This window comes from Zasmidium cellare (genome assembly GCF_010093935.1).
Source record: "Zasmidium cellare ATCC 36951 unplaced genomic scaffold M409scaffold_2, whole genome shotgun sequence".
In the NCBI taxonomy this organism is placed as follows: Eukaryota; Fungi; Ascomycota; class Dothideomycetes; order Mycosphaerellales; family Mycosphaerellaceae; genus Zasmidium; species Zasmidium cellare.
Window position 1 is genome coordinate 1,507,763 of NW_022986946.1, and position 18,558 is coordinate 1,526,320.

General features: G+C 53.1%; 7 protein-coding genes across 7 annotated transcripts; 1 reads left to right on the top strand and 6 right to left on the bottom strand.

Annotated features, from left to right (window-relative positions):
• Window positions 1-2,002: 2,002 nt before the first annotated feature.
• M409DRAFT_49692 (uncharacterized protein) lies at window positions 2,003-3,202 on the top strand (the record flags this gene model as incomplete). Its single annotated transcript, XM_033811314.1, has 1 exon — window positions 2,003-3,202. One exon carries the CDS (start codon window positions 2,003-2,005, stop codon window positions 3,200-3,202), a length of 1,200 nt encoding a protein of 399 aa, XP_033674104.1.
• Window positions 3,203-3,608: 406 nt separating this feature from the next.
• On the bottom strand, window positions 3,609-5,459 carry M409DRAFT_17162 (uncharacterized protein; the record flags this gene model as incomplete). The annotated part of the gene is made up of 2 exons (XM_033803936.1): window positions 3,609-5,291; window positions 5,352-5,459. The coding sequence occupies 2 exons, from the start codon at window positions 5,457-5,459 to the stop codon at window positions 3,609-3,611; spliced, it is 1,791 nt and encodes a 596-aa protein (XP_033674105.1).
• A 573-nt stretch (window positions 5,460-6,032) lies between these two features.
• Window positions 6,033-8,803, bottom strand: M409DRAFT_62789 (uncharacterized protein; the record flags this gene model as incomplete). The annotated part of the gene is made up of 2 exons (XM_033815312.1): window positions 6,033-6,751; window positions 6,805-8,803. 2 exons carry the CDS (start codon window positions 8,801-8,803, stop codon window positions 6,033-6,035), a joined length of 2,718 nt encoding a protein of 905 aa, XP_033674106.1.
• Window positions 8,804-9,323: 520 nt separating this feature from the next.
• On the bottom strand, window positions 9,324-11,130 carry M409DRAFT_17164 (uncharacterized protein; the record flags this gene model as incomplete). Its single annotated transcript, XM_033803937.1, has 7 exons — window positions 9,324-9,813; window positions 9,871-10,062; window positions 10,124-10,338; window positions 10,415-10,706; window positions 10,759-10,899; window positions 10,953-10,989; window positions 11,046-11,130. 7 exons carry the CDS (start codon window positions 11,128-11,130, stop codon window positions 9,324-9,326), a joined length of 1,452 nt encoding a protein of 483 aa, XP_033674107.1.
• An 867-nt stretch (window positions 11,131-11,997) lies between these two features.
• On the bottom strand, window positions 11,998-12,726 carry M409DRAFT_17165 (uncharacterized protein; the record flags this gene model as incomplete). The annotated part of the gene is made up of 1 exon (XM_033803938.1): window positions 11,998-12,726. One exon carries the CDS (start codon window positions 12,724-12,726, stop codon window positions 11,998-12,000), a length of 729 nt encoding a protein of 242 aa, XP_033674108.1.
• Window positions 12,727-13,126: 400 nt separating this feature from the next.
• On the bottom strand, window positions 13,127-14,501 carry M409DRAFT_62792 (uncharacterized protein; the record flags this gene model as incomplete). Its single annotated transcript, XM_033815313.1, has 2 exons — window positions 13,127-13,157; window positions 13,210-14,501. The coding sequence occupies 2 exons, from the start codon at window positions 14,499-14,501 to the stop codon at window positions 13,127-13,129; spliced, it is 1,323 nt and encodes a 440-aa protein (XP_033674109.1).
• Window positions 14,502-15,545: 1,044 nt separating this feature from the next.
• Window positions 15,546-17,209, bottom strand: M409DRAFT_62793 (glycosyltransferase family 31 protein; the record flags this gene model as incomplete). The annotated part of the gene is made up of 2 exons (XM_033815314.1): window positions 15,546-16,910; window positions 17,168-17,209. 2 exons carry the CDS (start codon window positions 17,207-17,209, stop codon window positions 15,546-15,548), a joined length of 1,407 nt encoding a protein of 468 aa, XP_033674110.1.
• Window positions 17,210-18,558: the final 1,349 nt, after the last annotated feature.

Here is an 18,558-nt window from a genome sequence, read left to right on the forward strand (position 1 = left end):
CAGGGATGAGGTCAGCTTGCGAGCACATGCATGTGGTAACCTGCCGAGGCGGTCTTCAACTGCTAATGGCACGCGATCGATTGGACATCTCTTTTGAGCAAATATTTGTCTTCGAACGAACTGATCTGTACTCATAATCTTCATAAACACCGCAAAGCAAGTCTTGGTATATCATTCAACGCCGGCCTGAGCAATGCTGTCGGGACACATAGAGCCACCTCTTAGAAGCCTTCTCGTCTCTGTCTCTCTAGTCCTTCTCCAGCTCCTTCGGACTTGGATCGTTTATGCCGGCTTCGGTGATGGCAAACATGCAGTCGGCTTCCGGTAAACAAGGCGAGTCGTAGATCTTGCAGATTCTGGTCTCGCCTCTGCCCTTCTTCAGCGATAATCGTGTTGTTGAGGCGTGAGCGATGATGTTGCCGCCAATAGGCTTCTTGGGATCCGGGTTGAACATGGCTGAAGGACCACCATCCACCTGGGCGACAACTTGGTTTGTGATGACGACGGCAATACCGAACTCGTCGGCCAAACGCTGAAGGATGCGCATGAACTTGGCAAGATGAGTCTGGCGATTCGAGAGCTCACCACGACCCATGAAGTCCGTTCGGTAAAGAGACGTTGCGCTGTCGACGATCAGGAGTGAGAAGCGGGTTTCGGTCATCATCTGAGCCGCCTGGTTGAGGAGTTGCAGTTGATGGTCGGAGTTGTATGCGCGAGCGTATGCGACGTTGTCCAAGACTTCCTCGCCAGACAAACCGTAACGATCTGCTACTGACAGCAGACGCACAGGTCGGAATGTGCCCTCAGTGTCAATGTACAAGCACTTGCCCTCGCCGCCACCCATGTCGAATGGCAGCTGGCAAGTCACTGCAAGTGTATGGCAGATCTGACTCTTTCCCGTCCTGAACTCTCCGAAGAGCTCTGTGATACTGCCGGTCTCAATGCCTCCTGCTAATAGGGTGTCGAGCTGCTTGGAGCCGGTTGTGATTGAGATGAGTTCTGATCGTCGCTGGTGCATTTCGGTGGCGGTCGTGAAACCCATCGGTACGAGTTTTGACGCTGCGGGCTGCATTTAGCGACTATGACTGTCCAGGTATTGGGGTTGACATACCCTCGACCAGGATCTTGGTCGCCTTCTGTTCTGAAACACCTTTGATCGTCTCGAGTAGCTTCTTGGGCCTGCCTAATCATCAGCGCTCGACCCTGTATCAGGTGGTGTCTTCGACGTACGTATATGCCACGCTCTCAACTGTGTTATAACCAGCATCGACGAAGAGTTGAATGTCGCGCTTGGTAAGGCCTGCTATGCCCTGCGATAGATCAGTACCTCTCCTCCTGTGTCGCAAGCATTGGTGCCGACCTCCAAGCCCGACAATGGGGTTGGTGCGCCAGGGCCTCCAGCAAGGCCTTCCTCGTAGCCGGACTGCGACTGATCGTCTTCGGCGCTCATGGTGTTGGTGATGTGTGTGGTAGTTGTGGTGATGGTGGTGAAGTGGCGATGGGACGGCCGAATTCGAGGCTTGGAGACGCGCCGTTTACGCGACTGAGCACGGACCACTTTCTTAGGCAATCGCGAAGCTGGAGCGGAAGTCACGACCAAGCCCTGCTTGACTTCACCTTTCAAGTTCTCGGCACAAGCAATTCTCACACATTGAACACCCCAAATTGCAGCCAGCCTAATGCATCATCTCAGCCTGCAAAGCGTAGGCTTTTTGACGTCTCCCACTGATGCTTGCCTTTCTAGGCCGTCGATGAAGTACGCCCACCGCTCCGTGATGCAGCATCAATACCAAGACGGTCGTCCTTCATCAAGGAGGTGAATCGGCTCTCAATCGTCACAGATGGCTTGTTCGGCCCGCCTTCCTATGTCCAGTTTGGCATTCACTTCCTTCTCGCGACTCTTCACTGTCCGCGGTCCGTGCACTTCGTCCAGCATGTAAAGCTCGACTGAACCGCCAAAACTCGTGAACACCACCGCTGACCTTCATTCTTGACACATCGGATGTCCTCAAATCCCGTCGGTGCTGTCCATCAGGCCAGCGCAGTCTCATCACGCGGCAACTTCGAGCTCCCGTCTCAGCGACCGCCAGCAGCAGACAGAGTCTCGCGTCCCTCTCAGGCTCGACCAAGTGAAGCGCACGACGATCAAAAACAGGCTTATCAGGGCGACCGAAAAGTTCGAGCCATGACATCTTCACTTCGCGTCCACCACTTTGATGGGGAATACGACGACACTTCGCTTTCAGTCTCGTTCGATACTCTACAGGATCTGGTGGCACACGCTCAGAATCTCAAGAACACCATCCAGGCACTTCGTCAACCCGCTCCGAACACTCAAGCCAACTCGAATCAAGTTCAGGCAGAACTGGCCGATGCTGAGAAAAATGCCAACGAGCTCTGCGACTTCCTCGGCGCTTGCTGGGAGATGATCCCTGTCACGAACCGACCCTCTGCTCGCAGCGCCGTCAAAGCGCAAAAGGTCTTCGATACACCTGAGCTTCTCGAGAACATATGCATTCATCTGAATCCACTAGATACGCTGGTGGCTCAACAAGTCGGACGTGTTTGGCGCGACGGTATCAACAGCTCAGTCAAGATCCAGCGTGCTATCGGTCTTCGCCCAGATGAGAGCTCGTACTTCAGCGCTCCATTTGCCGATTTCGATGGCACGGGCAGCATTCTGTCTCGGTATACCCTTCCTGGCTTCTTCCTTGACAACTACGGACCAAACGTCGACTTCGACGCACATGAGGCGGCAGCTGAGGGCATTTCAAACACACAGGCTGTCAAAATACAGATCACTGCCGACTACCCAGTCTCGATCGGGTCGCGCTGCCGCTTGCTCTCCCTCTGTCAGCCTCCGATCAAATCTGCCAGCATGTTTATCGGAAGCGAGTGTGATGGGTGCATCACAACTCATTTCGAACATGAGGCCAAGCTAGTCTCTGAAGACGGTGTCAATGTTGGGCAGATCATGGACGCAGCCCAGCAGTTGATTGACGCTCACAGGATGGGCGAGGAGCATGTGGATGGGTACTGCCGTCCTATCATCGAGTTCCACGCTACCGTCACCCTCGCAGACGATGATCCCATTATGGTGGAACGTCGCATGATGGTTGCGTCTGTGGTCGAGGATCGACGAAAACCAAGCTACCGCCCGTGCGACTGCTATCAATGCAACCTTTATGCTCCACATGCTTAACGCTGTCAGAACGCTGCAATGAGATGGGCGCAGATTTTGATCTGGCAAACGATTCATGTACGCAGCGACGAAGGGTTATGGCGGATTTGGTCAACGTGACCACATGCATCTCACATTCGGGACCGTGGAGGTGGACGCGGAGAAGGAAAACATCATGGAGGCTTGATTGAAGGAGAGGAAATGGCGTAGCATCACTCGTTGTACATTCGACCAGACCGCGGTGCGCAAATGAAAGTTGTTTCATACTTCACATAGCATCCTATCTCCATTCTGTTCTTCGTGTCTCTGACAACGAATCAACCCAACTAACGTTGAACACATTCCGTCCTGCTAATGTTCCATCCAAGATACTCTACAACATGAACTACCCAGTAGAACAACCTCCAACTCCCGCCATCAAATCCCTTCAAATCCCATCAACAAACTTCTGCGCCCCAAACTTCATCGCCAACGGCCCCCCACCCGGCGGCAACAACGTAATACTCGGCGGCGCACTCTGATCACCCACCCTCCGCCTCCTCAACCGCTCATACGTCGCATCCAACGCAACCTCAATCAAACACCTAACCTTCAACGCACAAAGCGACGGCCAAACCGACCTCTCACCCCGCTTGATCCAGAACTCGACCTCTTTCTTCCCAGGGTTCTTGAGCAAGAGGAGCAGATCTCGCGGTTCGATTTCGGGCACGAGCGTGACGGAGTCGCCCTTTGTGGTTTCGTCCGAGAGGATCCGGTGCAGATTGTCGGAGAGCCAGCCCATGGAGTCGGCTTGCGTCATGTAGTGTTTGAGGTGTTTTTCGAAGTCGAAGGGGACGAGGTTGATGGGTCTGCGGAGGGCGTTGCGCACGAAGGAGTCTTGGGGCCGGATGTAGGGGAGGGAGGGTTTCACGATGGGCGCCATGTAGGGGCGTGCTTGGGAGATTATGCAGTGGTCGACGTCGAAGAGCTGCTTGAGTCGGGGGAGGGGTGGGTTGCTTTCTGCGACTGCGTGGGCGTTTGTGCCGCCGGTTCCTGGGACGGGCTCGACTCGGCCGTGGCGGTCTTTGCGGAGGATTTCGATTTGTATGTTGGGGGAGTGGGACATGTTTGCGATGTTGGACGCTAGTGCGGCGGTTCGGATGAGGAAGTTGGGTGCTGTGAGGTAGTTCATCAGGCTGGGGATCTCCTCGTTCGGTGAAGCCACGATGATGTTGAGCACTCGTCCGGTTCGGTCGAATGCTTCTTGGAAGGTGAGGTCGCCGACGTTTGCTCTCACGCAGTCTACAAGCACCTCTGGGTCGAGCACGAATCCTTTCGTGAAGAGTCTCCACACTCGTCTGGAGAGGATCTGAGACCAGTTGTGCAGTCTGCTCCTCGGAGGTGAGATGGCCGTGTATTCGATGTACTCCTCACTGATGTCTCTCGCTCTTTGCGACGAGGCCGTAAAAGCGCTCAAGTCGATGCTATCGCCCGATAGGAAAGCAGGCAGCTCGTCGTTGGTATGAATACAGACCAAAGCTGCCATGAGCGCACCAGTAGCCGTACCCATAACCACGTTGGGAAGAATCCCATGCTCCAGCAATGCCTTGACCACGCCTAGATGGCAAAGCCCAAAGACGGATCCTCCCTGCAAAAGTAAAGCCGTACTCCCATACGCCGACCTCGCATTACTAACAATCTCCATCTTCTCCTGGTCCGTCAGCTTCCCAGGCCCCGGATGAGGCGAAGTCTTGAAATCGCAGATCCATTTCACCGTCTCCACGCTCTCTTCAATGTACGCTTCGATCGTGTTCTTGGTGCTCGCGTACGTTTTCGTATACAAAGGAGATCTTGTGATATTGCAGAAATTTCGTTGAAGTCCATGCCGAAGGTAGTCGGCCACTACTTGGGGTGATCCATTTCTTCTCAGAGTATTGAGTTGACGACGTCGCTTATCCAGCGTCCGGTAGTCGTAGTAATCGCTTTTCGGATTGATTCGCCAGTCGTACTTTGGCGGCAGTTCATCCAAGGCGTGAGCAGCGGCATACCACTCCTCGTAGTCATTAGCTGCTAGAAGGTCATCCAGTAAAAGATCCTCTCGGGCCTTTGTGGTGAGCAAGCTTGAGAACTTCTATCAAGGCAAAGTCAGCTCTTCTGTTCTGTAGTGTACCGTGATTGGTGTGCTTCTTACTCTAACCCAGACAAAACCTATCTCCGCTGAAACAATTGAGAAGTTCAAGGCGCCATGATACAATCTTGGCAGAGAGAACAGGCTCTGCTTTGGATCCGGATCACGCATGCCGAAGGGAAGACCGCCGGAGCGTTGTGGCGGTATGTTTTCAGGCGCCCATCCGCCTGGAGTATCTGAGTTCGTTGTACAGTCGTAGAAAGAAAGAAACGTCGTTCGCAAGTCTCCAGGACCGATATCGAAAAGACGGGAGTGCAGAGAAGGTGATGCCTGTTTCCGCCAAAAGATCGACTTTCACATGTCACGAACCCTTTCCAGAGTGTCCGCGTGCCGCACCTTCACCGACGCGATCTGAAACACCTTGCCCACCACGCATTACCGATACCAGTCAGAGCGCAGATGACCACAAGTCGTAAAGGGGAGCAGCGATGCTAGGGAATGTAGTTTCACCACTTTGAAGTGAGCAATGTACGTATCTCGAAGTGTTTGGTATTTGGTGGTAGCCATGACGAGGGCTCCACTTGCCGAGGCCCCGAAACGGGCCACTGCGACATCCCTTTCACATGCCCGCGTATCGTACAAGCACAACTCTCGATAACAATCCTGCTTTTGCTCACCATCTTGTGCATCATCTCTTCATCACACCCTCTACTCAAGTCACAACCACTGCCGTCTTGTCATCCACTAGATGGAGACTTCATGGTTGTTCTCAAAGCTCTGCGGCGGTCCGATCTCCCACAATCCCAAGTCTTTGCCTTCGCGATCCTTGCGTGGCCGCCACGGCTTGCCCTCCGCCTTCAGGATCAACATCTTCTTGCTAGTCTCTGCAAATGAATCAACCAGCTCCCGCATCCTACCCTCTTTCTTGACGGCCTCGACGAGAACCTCGGTGTTGGCAATGGTCACAGACAGGTCCATCGACTGGATGAGGTTCTCGCGAGAGATGGCAGCTCCGGCACTGTGCAGAACGGTGTTGTACGCGATGAGGATTTCCGGGATGTACTGCTTGCGGATGTATTCCAGACCACGTTCCTCGTCCTCGGTTATTGGGGTAGTCAAGAGATTCCCGTGCAGAACAAGCTCCATGAAATCGTCGACCTGCTCTTTGGCTTCCTTGAGATCCAACGGAGCTGCTGACAGTTTCATCGCCTTTTCAGTGTACTGAGCTTCCTGCTGTCGGTAGTAGACGAACGTCTTGAGGACCTCGACGACGTGCGTCAGGTCATGGTAGGACTGTGCCTGACTTGCGAGCGTACTCCAAGTGTCATACTCTGCCTCTGGGAATTCCCCATATGTTGCCAAATTGACTGATTTTCCAATGACTTGGTACGTCTTTCGCTTCGACAGGTCATCGTATGGGAACTCTGAGACAATTCTCAGTGCGCATGCAAGACTGCCAGCCACTGTAACATGTTAGTGATAGTCTCAATTTCAACATGTCGAAGGTGATACGTACTCAAGCACTTGCGTAGCGCAATGCTCATGCTGTGGAATGTCTGATCCCAGTGCCCCTCGATGATATTGAACCACTGCAAGGCTCCAACAATGGCCTCATCCGTAGTCGGGTAAGTTTCAGGGAAGGCCTTGAGGTTCACACGTTGTCCTGGGTATAGCGGGTCATCCGTTTTCTCGAGCAATCTGAAGGGTGTGACACTATCCAGTGGAGGATTCATATATCGTCTCAGTAGATAACCGAGGTTTGTGTTCAGGATCTGAATGTAGTCCATGTCGTACTTCCTCATCAGACTGAGCATGAACTCTTGCTCACCTGGAGACTTGACATCCTCCAGCGAGCCGGCCATGGTGACGATGCGTCTGGTGGGCGACAAGCGCGAGACATAAAGAGGGATGATGTCTCGATTTCGAGCGTCGCGTAGGTATTGAACGTACGCCACAGTCACATTATCCTCTGCATCGCGCTCGTCTTGCTCGAGAGTACCGGTCCTTAGCTCGGCCAGGATGATACTCATGAGAGTAGCAATCCTCAAAGTCTGCGGGTCGAGCGCGACCTCTGCTTCCGGCTGATTGCCCTGACCAGACCAGAAGGGCTTCAGTCGAACAATCAGGTGGTCCTCATCACTGCGCAAAGAGTCCGTGACCGCTATGGCGTAGCCCATTGTGTGGATCATGCTGCCCACATCGTTGGCCAACAGATAGCTTTGAATGATCTTCATCGGTTTGATTGCTTCTGTGCTGGTCTCTGGCTGCTTCCTCAACCTCTCAATGAGTTCGACAATCTGCTCCTGAGGATCCTTGAGCACATCGTCGCCCAAACCACGTCGAGCTGGAGGTGCCCTGTCCGGAAAGTGAGTTGCTAGGTATTGGTCGAATTGCCGTATGAGCGCGGCGTTGTAGTAAGCGTAAAGCTTGTCGTCAACTTTCTGGCAGACCTTTTGCAGTGCACCAACTCCGCCTCCCAGGAGACCATAGACTGCGGCCTCGTAGTCTCCGAAAGTGTCAGCTTGCGAGGCGAGATAGCACATATGTCGCCAATTTGCTTTGGTGAGAGTGTCCGCTGGGTCCGTAGCCATTCCGAGAGACATTGCTCGCCAACCTTCACGTTGGTTCTCACACCAATCGCTGACCTCTCCCCAATTCTTGCCTCTCCGAAGCATCTCCCAGCAGGTGATCCACACAGCTCGGTCGAAGTACTCGTCTTCCTTCTCCAGTGCTCGTCCCTGCCGCGAGGCTGCGTCGGGATCTAGAGTGGTGACTAAGAGCTGGGTGTTGTCCTTGCGCTTGATGTGCGGTAGAGGCCCACCAGGCGCGTTCGACCACGAGCGCGTCCTCTTCTCGCTCTTGATCTTCTCGCGGGTATGCATCCAGCCATTCTTCCACATGCCTCTGCCTCGGCTTGTCTTCGACTCTAGCTCCTGCGAGATTCCGCTCAGATCTGTCTCTTGATGATCCACAGTCTGTTCCAACCATCTCTTCACCATTAGTCGCTCGCGCGCCAGGTCGTTCTGCAACACGAAGTGAGAGAAAACATCCTCTTCGCCTCTGTACCGATGCACATTCCCCAACCGATCCAACGCATGCTGCCTCGCTCGCTCTACCGCGTCCGGGTCTGGATTGTGGTGTAGCTCGAGCATAATCCGGAAAAGCTCCCAGATGTCCGCCTCCTGTTGCCATTGCCTCGACTCCTGAACTTTCTTCGCCCTATCCTTCGACAGAGGTGGCTCAGAGCCCAACTCTGTAGTGGGGATGAGAGCCGTACTTTGCGTCGGAAGCTTATGTCTCTCATTCCACTCCTTGCGGAGCTGCAAAGCCACATCACGCTCATGATTCTTCTGTAGTGATTTGACAGCGTCTTCTGCTATCCCCTTGAAGCCTTCCACCAAATCGAGTATTGCCTCGTACTTTTCTCGCGTTGGGTCCGACGTTGGATGGTCGTCTAAGAAGCGATCAAGCTTCTCTGCAAACATCTCGGCCTCACGGCCAACCTGCTCGGCCATACTGCGGAAAGGCGCCGAGCGAGAAGTCGTTTGAAGTGGTTCGCGACTGTCGAGGATGTCGTGGTGATTGGGGATGTCATGTGCGAACGATTCGGCGTAGTTCTGGGCGGGTTCGTCGTGCACAAAGTCGTCAATCGGGTCTTGTTCGTCTTGTCGCGAAACCAAATCCCAGTCTTGAGGTTGTTTGTTGAGCGTCTGCCGCGTCTGCCGCGTGACGCGCGAAGGCGGCTTTTTATTCGTGCTTCGAGTGGCCGCGGGCATGGTGAATTAGAAAATGCATGTGATGGCAGGAAGCTCAATTAGCTGAAGCTTTGGATTCACTCGACGCGACACGAAAGTCACGTGCTAAACGGCTCGTACCGTTCGTATCATTTGACATATCAATTAGACCACACTCGTCGTTCAGATTGGAGGCAGAAGGACAGACGCATGGATGTTTGTTTTTGAGAAATTAGAAGAACCATATTTCCATATCTTCCACTTCCAACCATGTCATTTCGAACAGGCCAACAGAGGTACTTCAGTCAACCTTCCGAACCTCACTAATCTCCTCCCCATTACTCTCAGTATGCGTGACACCTCCCTTCTCCGGCTCTCCCATCTCATGGATCTCATTCTCCCCACCACTGCCACTCTCCTCGTCCTTCGGAGTAGTCTCCACGGCCAGCTTGCTCTCGTACTGACGATCCACCGGGATTCGATATGCTGGGACAAAGTTGACCGCCAGAGAGTACGACCAGGCCAAGACGAAGAAGCCCAGTGGGACTGCCATTGCTACTGCTGTGTTGGAGGCATCGGCTGCTGCTCCTAATGCCGGTGGCACCACGGCTCCGCCTGATACTCCTCCGACTACAAATCCAGAGCCTCGTTTACTGTACTTTCCAAGGCCTCGCATAGATAACGCCATGATTGTTGGAAAGCATATGGATTCAAAGAAGAGCGTCAAGTAAAGCATACTGATACCGGTATTGCCTCTCTGGGCGATGGACGGGGATATGAAGACGATGCACCTGTGAGCAGTGTCAGCTGAAGCCTCCAAGAGGGCCTGCGCGGTCTATGTGACTCACAAGGTCAGGTAGCATAAGAAGACCCATCGAGGTCTGACATATCTCATGATCGCCACACCAACGAAACGACCGAGGGCAAAAGCTCCTTGGGCCCCAGCAAGCAATTGAGCTCCAGCTGCTGATGTCTTCCCAGCCTCGTCAGTGCAGTAGTTGATGAAGTAACTTGCAATGGCAACCTGAGCACCGGTGTAGCTAAATCGTTAAATGAATGTTAGCGAGTTGCCATACCTAGCAAGAAGCAGCAAATACTCACCAGAACTGAGCAAAGGCAGCATGGAACAGCCTATACTGCTTCCAGAAAGGGCCCTGGGCGACGTTGGCGTTCGCCTCGTCGGCTTGGAACTCCATATCGGCGTCAGTGATCTCAGGGATCGGCGAGACATAGAATACTGCGGCTAACAAAAATACAAAGCACGCAATCGCTAGATAGACCCATTGTACATTTTTCAATGCATCGGCTCCCTCACCCTACAAGCGAAGGGCGGCAGGTCAGCGAATGTCTCAGACACGAAATAGGGTGCCTTTTGCCCTTCAGTACACGTACAGTGTTCTTAAAGAAGACGTAAGACCCAAGCACTGGTGCAATGACGGTGCCAATACCGTTGAAAGCCTGCGAGAAGTTGATACGGATCTCAGAGTATCGGGGAGGACCGCAGATGGTGATGTATGGATTCGCCGCGGTTTCCAGGGATCCAAGTCCATTACCGATGATGAAGATGGCTGCGCAGAATCCCCCGAACGATCGATATACAAGGCAGGGCCATGCTACCAGGGCTCCAACGCCGTAGAGGCAGAGGCCCCAGATGAAGACGATCTTGAAGCCGTAGTGTCGCAGCCTGATCACGTCAGCATGTAGAACTCGATCAAGATGGGACGTTGTCCACTCACAGCCAGTTTGCGTGTCCAAGACTGGCAAGTGGATAGGCACCGAAGTACGCTGCTTGTAGACCAGACGACCGAGCTCTTGTGATGCCCAAGGTGTTTTGAAAGTGCTTGTTCAGCGTATCAAGGAGGCCATACGAGAATCCCCTACCGAGCTCTCAGTCAGTCAAGGCTCTGTGTTGAGATAACGTTTTACCGACCATAGGAAGAAGAGGATCGTGACCAGGAAGAGCGGATCTATGAAGCTGTCAGTATTTGTATTGGCGTAGCCGCAATGTCGCGCAGTCACCCACAGATCGACTGGCGCAATGTCAATTGGGACGCCTGGGTACGAGTGGTGTTCCCAGTCTTGAGCGAATGCTTCTTGAAAATCGCCATAATGTAGGTCGTGAGCAGTGGGCGACCCAACGTGCCAACCCGAAGCAATCACAAGTGACCCAGTTTTGTATCAATACACCAGCAGCGTAGAAAATGCAAGAGAAGACGGACAGCATGCAAGAGGAAAGACGTTCACATATCACAAGATCGAAACGTTTTGGCCTCGCGCCGTCGAATGCCTATTCAGCACCTGCTGCCGATCTTCGCCCAGATCATGGCATGGCCATGGCATCACCGCATGGTCGTGACCTGTACAGCACCGCGTGCAACCCCAGGATGGCATCCAGTGCTTCTCCACGCGGAGAGGGATACCCTTGCTAGCGAGAGTACGGTAGCATCAACCCCGCATATCGCACGGGTAAAGTGTCGGGAGATTGGGAGCCGAAGCAAGTCGGAATCGTGATAATCGAGTAGAAGCGAAGTGTGGAAGAACCTTGGAACAATGTCGCGTGGCAACGCCTAGTCCCTTGTATACTGGTATCAGATGCAATCTAGGTCGCGAAGATCCATGTTGTGGTGCCCCCGACTTCGAAGCCTTTATTGACGGACCTCATCAGCCTTGGCGCATGTTGCCAGTGTGTGGCATTGGCGTAGAGGTGATAGACCAAGGCGATACTCGTCTGACACGCAGCGTTCGTAGCATTCGTATTCATGCATTTAGCCTGTTCTGCCGTTTCGACGCCACCGTCGTGCAGTTCGACTAATCATGAAGACAGATCGAGCGGATGTTAGTAACGAAGCCTGTGCAAAGCCAGAGACCGGGTGTTCGCATTCGAAGTGTGGGCCATAATGAAGCGGTCCTTGGACGGCATGTGCTCTCCTGAAGCAATCTCAGAGTTTGATACATTTGACATGTCGTCCAAGTCTTCAATCCACCCGTCGCCGACTCGAAGCCGGCGCCTGAGACTCGCCCGTAACACCAGAAATAGCATCCTGAATAAGTCGTCGAAGTTCTCGCTGTCCCTCCTCACCCTGAAAATCAGGATGCGAAGCAAGCTCCTCAATCCGCCGTCTGAACTCCGGATCAGGCTCGTCTCCCGCTTCTCCAGGACTCATAGTACCAACATTGAGCTGAAGACCATTCGGCAGCGGCGGCGGAGGATGAGTGCCATTAGCATCTGTCGAGGTTGTTGGTCGATGCTCGGTGAAGGTTGGCGATGCGTTTTCGACGGCAGTCTCTGTCCAGGTGGAGGCGCCTCCAGCTGAGGCACCCGCTGCGATTTCGCGAAGAAAGGCAGCGATAGCCGGCTGCTCGTCTTCATCGTCCAGCTTCTCCGCCGCGGTTTGGCCTTCGTTGTTGGGGAGGCTCAAGTCTGTTCCGAGTTCGATGAGTTCTTTCGCCATTCGCACCTCTTCGACATTGAAAAGTGCTGTCTCGCCGTCTTCGTCCTTGATGTTTGGGTCGACTTTGTAGTCATTTATGAGCGCCTTCAGTAGCCGGTCGTGTCCATAAGATGCTGCTGCAGCGACTAGGTTGTATCCATGAGCATCGGTTTTTGAAGCCAGCTCAGGATGCGACTGCAGATGCGTCAAGACATCATCTGGCGAGTCGGCCGCGAGGTTGAGTACCCTGTCAATCGTGGGCGCCTGTGCCATGTTGCTTGCCCGGGTTGAAATCTTCGATGTCGGATGTGTTGATGCTGTTCGTGATCTTTGGAAATCTGCAAGTGCTGGTAAGGGACTGCGAGTAAGCCAAAAAGTCATGGCACAGTGTGGTAGACCAGCCGTCTTCAGATTCGGTACATACTACAGAACAGAAAGGATCTCAAAATGCCCATAGACCTTACGCTCAACGACTTCTACAGTAGTAAATCCAAACGCCTTGCTAAATGCTTCATTTTCCAAGGGACACTGAGAGCAGCAATTCCATTCCACCTCACCTTCGAACACCGACATGATTCCGGACAAAGTAGCGTTTCTAGCCAGAGACTCAACCTACAGCTCCATTTCAATCGCTTAAACGCGTTATCAAGGGTGGCTTGCCGCATCGAGTTTATCAGTCGTCGTTGTAGCCCTTGTCCCAGAACCTATTGCAGTAGTCAGCATCTTCCTCTCAATCGATCTACCAGTCTCACTTACACATATTCCTCATAAGTCATGCCACGCCACTCCTTAGTCTTCGTGCCGTCTGCATGAGTTTTGTACTCATACGGCTCAGGCACCGGGGTCATCTCTGACCAGACCTTGAACAGCTGCCTGAAGTAGCAGGTCTGCGCTGCAGGTGTGAAGTATTGATCTCGGAACTTCGCTGCTGCATTGTCGGCAATCTTCTTAGCTTTGCTGTTGTCCGCGAGCAACGTGTCCATCGTGGCTGGCAGCTCCTTCCACTCCTTGTCCACGAGGACGTAGTTTTGGTTGGGGCCGTCGGCCTCGAGGAGGTGGTATAGATGAGTGACGTACGTCAAGGGGTGAATGAGAATGGTGGAGTGGCAGCTGAGCAGGTACTTCAGCCTACCCGACCAGGTGGTGCCCTCCGTGTGTACAGCGAATTTGTACTTGCAGTGATCCGGCATGGTGATCCTGTACTTCGTGGCCTCTTCGTCGTTGACATCTTCCGCCACTCTATGCACATCTGACCAAGCCTTGCCTTCGCTCTGCTCAATCAGCTTGAGCCGGATCTCTGGGTTGAAGTCCGTCGTGCCACGCCAGACGAGCTTGGGCTTCTTCGCGTTGTAGTCTGACCCGACCTCCATCGCTATCCGTTGATAATCCCCATACGAAGGAGCCACTCGTGGATAGCTCCAGAAGTTGAAATCAGGTATCAGCCACACCTGCTCCATAGCCTTGTCATAGATATTGCGGTTGAAGTTCCAAACCGTCGAGTTTGGATGCTCCTCTGTCAACTCGATATTATCATTGATCTTAATGGAGAACTCAATGTTGGGGACCGGCTCCCTCGCTCCAATCACTGCTCTTTGAAGATTGTGGAGTGTCGCATGCGACCGTTCTCTCCAATGTCTGAAATGATTGAGCCCGCGCGACTCAATAATGTATACCTGGCCCTCCCAAATCATAACTCTCAGTCCTCCATCTTTGCTCCACTTCAAGCCCCATTGCTCTTCTGTGAGTTTCTGGTCACCCTGGCGCGCTTTCCAGAAGGCGCGGGATCGATCGATTTCCTTGTAGAGGTCGGGAAATGCTTGGAAGCATTGGTCGGAGGTCAAAGAGTGGTTATTGCGATCTCGGTTCGCGATGAAGGTCCAGTCTCCCGGTACAGTGGGGTTGGTCTTCACTGCATGTGGAACTGTCGCTGGAACCGGAACGGCATCTGAGGGCGCGCTCTGCCAACTGCTGCTGAACGTGTACAATCCAAAAACCACAAGAACCGCGACGAGCAGCGTGACACGCCGCGACTTTGGAAGCCAGGACATTTCGCTTCGATGTGGTGATTTCAGAGCGTCCATTCCCGCGCAGTCATATGGCGCGAAGACAAGCAAAGGCTCAGCCGAAGACACCCGTGATCACGTAGTCGTGGTATATGCTGCGAGAGGATGGTGTCCTGCAGAGATATGTCCAGCGTCTTTCCCGGCCCTCCTTTTTCAGCTCCGTGGATGGACGTTGTTCCCAGTCTCTCAACCGCAGACACCGCTGTCTTGGCCTTGGCTCACTCCCTTGCTTCGCGCAACGTCGCTAGAATCGGGTCGTCGGTAAGGAGTGTCGAGAAGAAAAGCGTAACAAAGAAATAAATGCTTAAGGGGTAAGCGGTCGTCAAGCATTAGAAACACAAGTCAGGTCTCGCATTCGGCTTGAGGCCACGCCGCCACTGCACCTAGTAGATCCTTCGTCAGCTGGGCCGGACCATGCTTTTGACCTGCATCACGACTGCTTCTATATTTACGACTGCGAGCTTAGGAGCGTCAGTCAGTAAAGGCAATCGGCCACGAATGGCGAAATACCATAGTGAAGAAGTTGATTATATAGGCGACGACGGTCCATCACATTCAAAACCAGGAAATTTACAGACCGCCTGCTCAAAGACAAGGGACAATGGGGAACACTATTGAATCATGTAATTTTCAGTTGAACTACATTGTGACTTCCGACCTGAACGCCGGCCATGCTGCTGAACGCTCAAAGTCTAGCTGAGTTATCTACTAGTTGGTATCATGGTGGGACTTAAGTCCTATAAGGTTGGGTATCATCAAAGGCCCCGATCTCGCGTCTCCTTCTCCATTGGCATGCCTCCATCCCCAGCACACAGAGTCGATAGCTCGATATGCTGCAGCGAATCGAGAATACTCGTACACGTCTCGAGCACGTTGCTCATATGACGGACGTAAGGCAGGTCTGAGCACATTTCCATCTCGAAGGACGAATCTGATCGGTGAACAAGGTCGACAGCTGGCACGGGCCTTCGTGTCGTCCTTGTGCGGTCCCTCAGACTCAATTTCGATTCATCCATGAGTCCTGGTCCTTCAAACGTGCCTCCAATTGATCTCAATGATGCTGAAACCGTTGTCGTCCTCGTTGACGTAGAACTGCCTGACAGACTCGTCGAGAGTTTTGACGCCATGTTTGAATTCCCAGCTGATCTTCTCCTTGCCAATGTCCAGTGCCGGCCTGGTATGGCCCATGCTGTGGTGGAATTCGAGCTGTTCTGGCGGTCGTTTGACATTCACGTCCTCCGTCATTGTCAATTCGACCAAATTGAGATCAGGCAGTCCTTTTGGATAGTCGACCATACTGTAGCCATTTGTAAAGACGGTGTTGTTGCCGAACTGGTAGCGCTGCAAAAGAGAGTCTGGTCCGGCGATGTCGGTGACGAGATGCGAGACTGCAATAGGGAAGAAGTGCCAGCTCTTCCAGTGATGGACCGTCAGAATAGGATTGAATCCAGCTTCGTACCAACCAGATAGATCGTTCCACAAGTCGATCTGGTTGAGGCCACGCAGTTCCGTAAGGTGTACAGTAGGCGAGGTGACTTCAAGAATGCAATCGCGCCAGAGAAGATCTCCAAAGAACTTGTCCAGCGGAGTGCATTCGACGGCATTCTCGGCAAGCGTCTGCATGAGAGGCGGTGATATGAAAAAGCCAGCGCCACCCCAAGCTTTGAAACCCTCTTGTGCCACTCGAGTGTGACCTTCGGTGAGAGCTCCTATGTACCACAACTTCTCCGGATCATATGGCTCTAGAGCATCGAGCATACGCGGCAAAGACAGGAAGAAAGTGTCGTCGTCAATGATGCCGAACCACTTGGTTTCCTCTCGACGGTGTTTGTCGAGGACCGTGGCGAGGCCGAAGTTCTTGAGACCCTCGCTATCATGCTCGAAAGTGCCACGGTATGGCTCCAGAATGAGTTCGATGCCGAGTGCTGCTGCTTCCGAGTACGCCTTCTCAACGTCTTTCTTCTTATCCTCGAGGTTCCTTTGGTCCACCAAGAGGCACACCAATGGCGAGCCAGTATCGGATAGCCATCGTGAGAAAGTAGGTAGACTGTCCCTTACTCTGCTGAGGGTAGTCGCCACGCCGAGCATCAGTTCTGCGGTGTTGACACGCTGAGGTGAACTGAACTCCGGCACATCAATGTCGTAAGCGTTTTGGCATAGCGGCAGCAAGCTCTCGGCTTCAGGATCGGGCGCGTCCAAGGACACATCAGTGAAGGCATTGTAGTCCAGTATCTCATCAGGAAACTGGATAAGGGACTGTCGGCTCAGCCCACGCTTCTCCCTGGCATTGATGCAGATGCGCTGATAGCTGAATTTGGCGGGCGCCTCCAGTAGGTTCAGGACTTCGATGTCCAGGGTGATGTTGTTTGACGCTTGGGCCGAGAGCGCCGCATTCTGCCATTGTGAAACGTAGTCCCTTGGTGTCCAAGAAGGCACTAAGAGGAAGTAACTCAATGTGAATACGAGAAGAGCCGCGGCAGCCAGCTGCAGCAATCGTACGGGCGGCATGACGGTCGCGAAAGTGCCAGAGAAGCGCGCATGTAGTTCGCGACTAACAACTGGCACTTGTCACGGCAAACAAATAGAAGCAAGAAAAGCGTGTGACACGCTGCGTTTCCCCGTGGAACAGGATATTAGAAAGACAGGCGCACAAGAAGGAAGTCGACTGCGGGCCTGCCGATGTGGGAAGCCATGATAGGGAGAAAGGGGGTTACGTGGACGACAAGGCGGCGATTTTCACTACGCAAGGATCAAACGCAACTGGAAACGTTTGCACGGCACGGGAAGCCCCAGCAGCAGCCCTGACTAGAATACACTTGTACACTGCTAAACAGCTTTCCGAGCATGCAGGTAGCTTCGCGATTATCGCTGCGTCTATTCGATGTACCACTTCGTATCTTCATTTTGCAGCGTGCTCAGCGCATGGCTGACGAAGATTGATTGGAACCTCTGGAATGCTTGGTTCGACCCGAACATCTTCCCAAATTCGGACCGGAAGTCTAAATAAAATCAAGCCAAGCATGAAACGGCGAAGCTGCCTCCATATCTTATCGTCAACGTCACTTCTTTAGAAGCCTCTCGCTCTTCGTGAGCCACATTTTCGAACGCAATGCCTTGATGATTCACGGGTTGGCTGTTCATATTCACTGTTCGGCAGACGTACGCGTGGCAAGTGCGCCGTACCTAGGTACCTCTTGCGACGGAACGCCTTAAGTCCTTGTGGGACACGCCATCAGCCTCAACCTCGCTGGCGACTCCGACCAGATCAAGATGCAGTTGTGGTGGGCATATCGTGGAGAGAACCTGCTGAGGCGCAGAGGATTGGTGAAGCATCAGACGGAGGCTTGTCCGAATCGTGGCCTGACAGCCATTCTCATACAAGGGCCAGTTACTCACAGACGACATGCGGACATCCACGCGAATGTGAATGAAGCAGCTATGACCGGCACCAAAGAGTCAGCAACATCGGGAATGACTAGACTTCCTGCGTCTGATTCATATCCGGGTCGGCGGTCGTCAAATGCTTGGACTACTGTATGCCTTGGCTTTGAAGCCTCGAGCAGCTCTAGATTGCGCCTTCGAGGGCTTGGTTGGCGTCTGATGTACATGACCAGTCCCTTCTCGAAGGATTGCCAGGAACACAACAGATCGCATATGCAAGGCACGTAGATCTGGTATGCTTCGCTGAGCTTCTGGGTCCTGCGTTCAATCTTGATCACTGCCATTCCTGTGAAAGCACCTCATTGGGCCTAGAATTGAGGAATCATGGATACTGAAAGGACATGCTCGAAAATGAGCAAAGGATAGGCTTTGTTTCCCTCGGGCATTCAGAAATGACGTGACATGATACACCAAAGTTTAAAGGCGGCTCACGGCGAGTTTAATTTCTAAGCATTCAATTACAAGACGCTCGCCTCGCGCGTGTTGACGCCCTACAGGGAAAGGCAACGAACTCACCGCTTCCCTCGCCTTCTTCGACGTTGGTCATCGCTGCTCACCTGCTCCTCACACGCTCGTTTCTTCACAGAGGCTTGCCTATAAT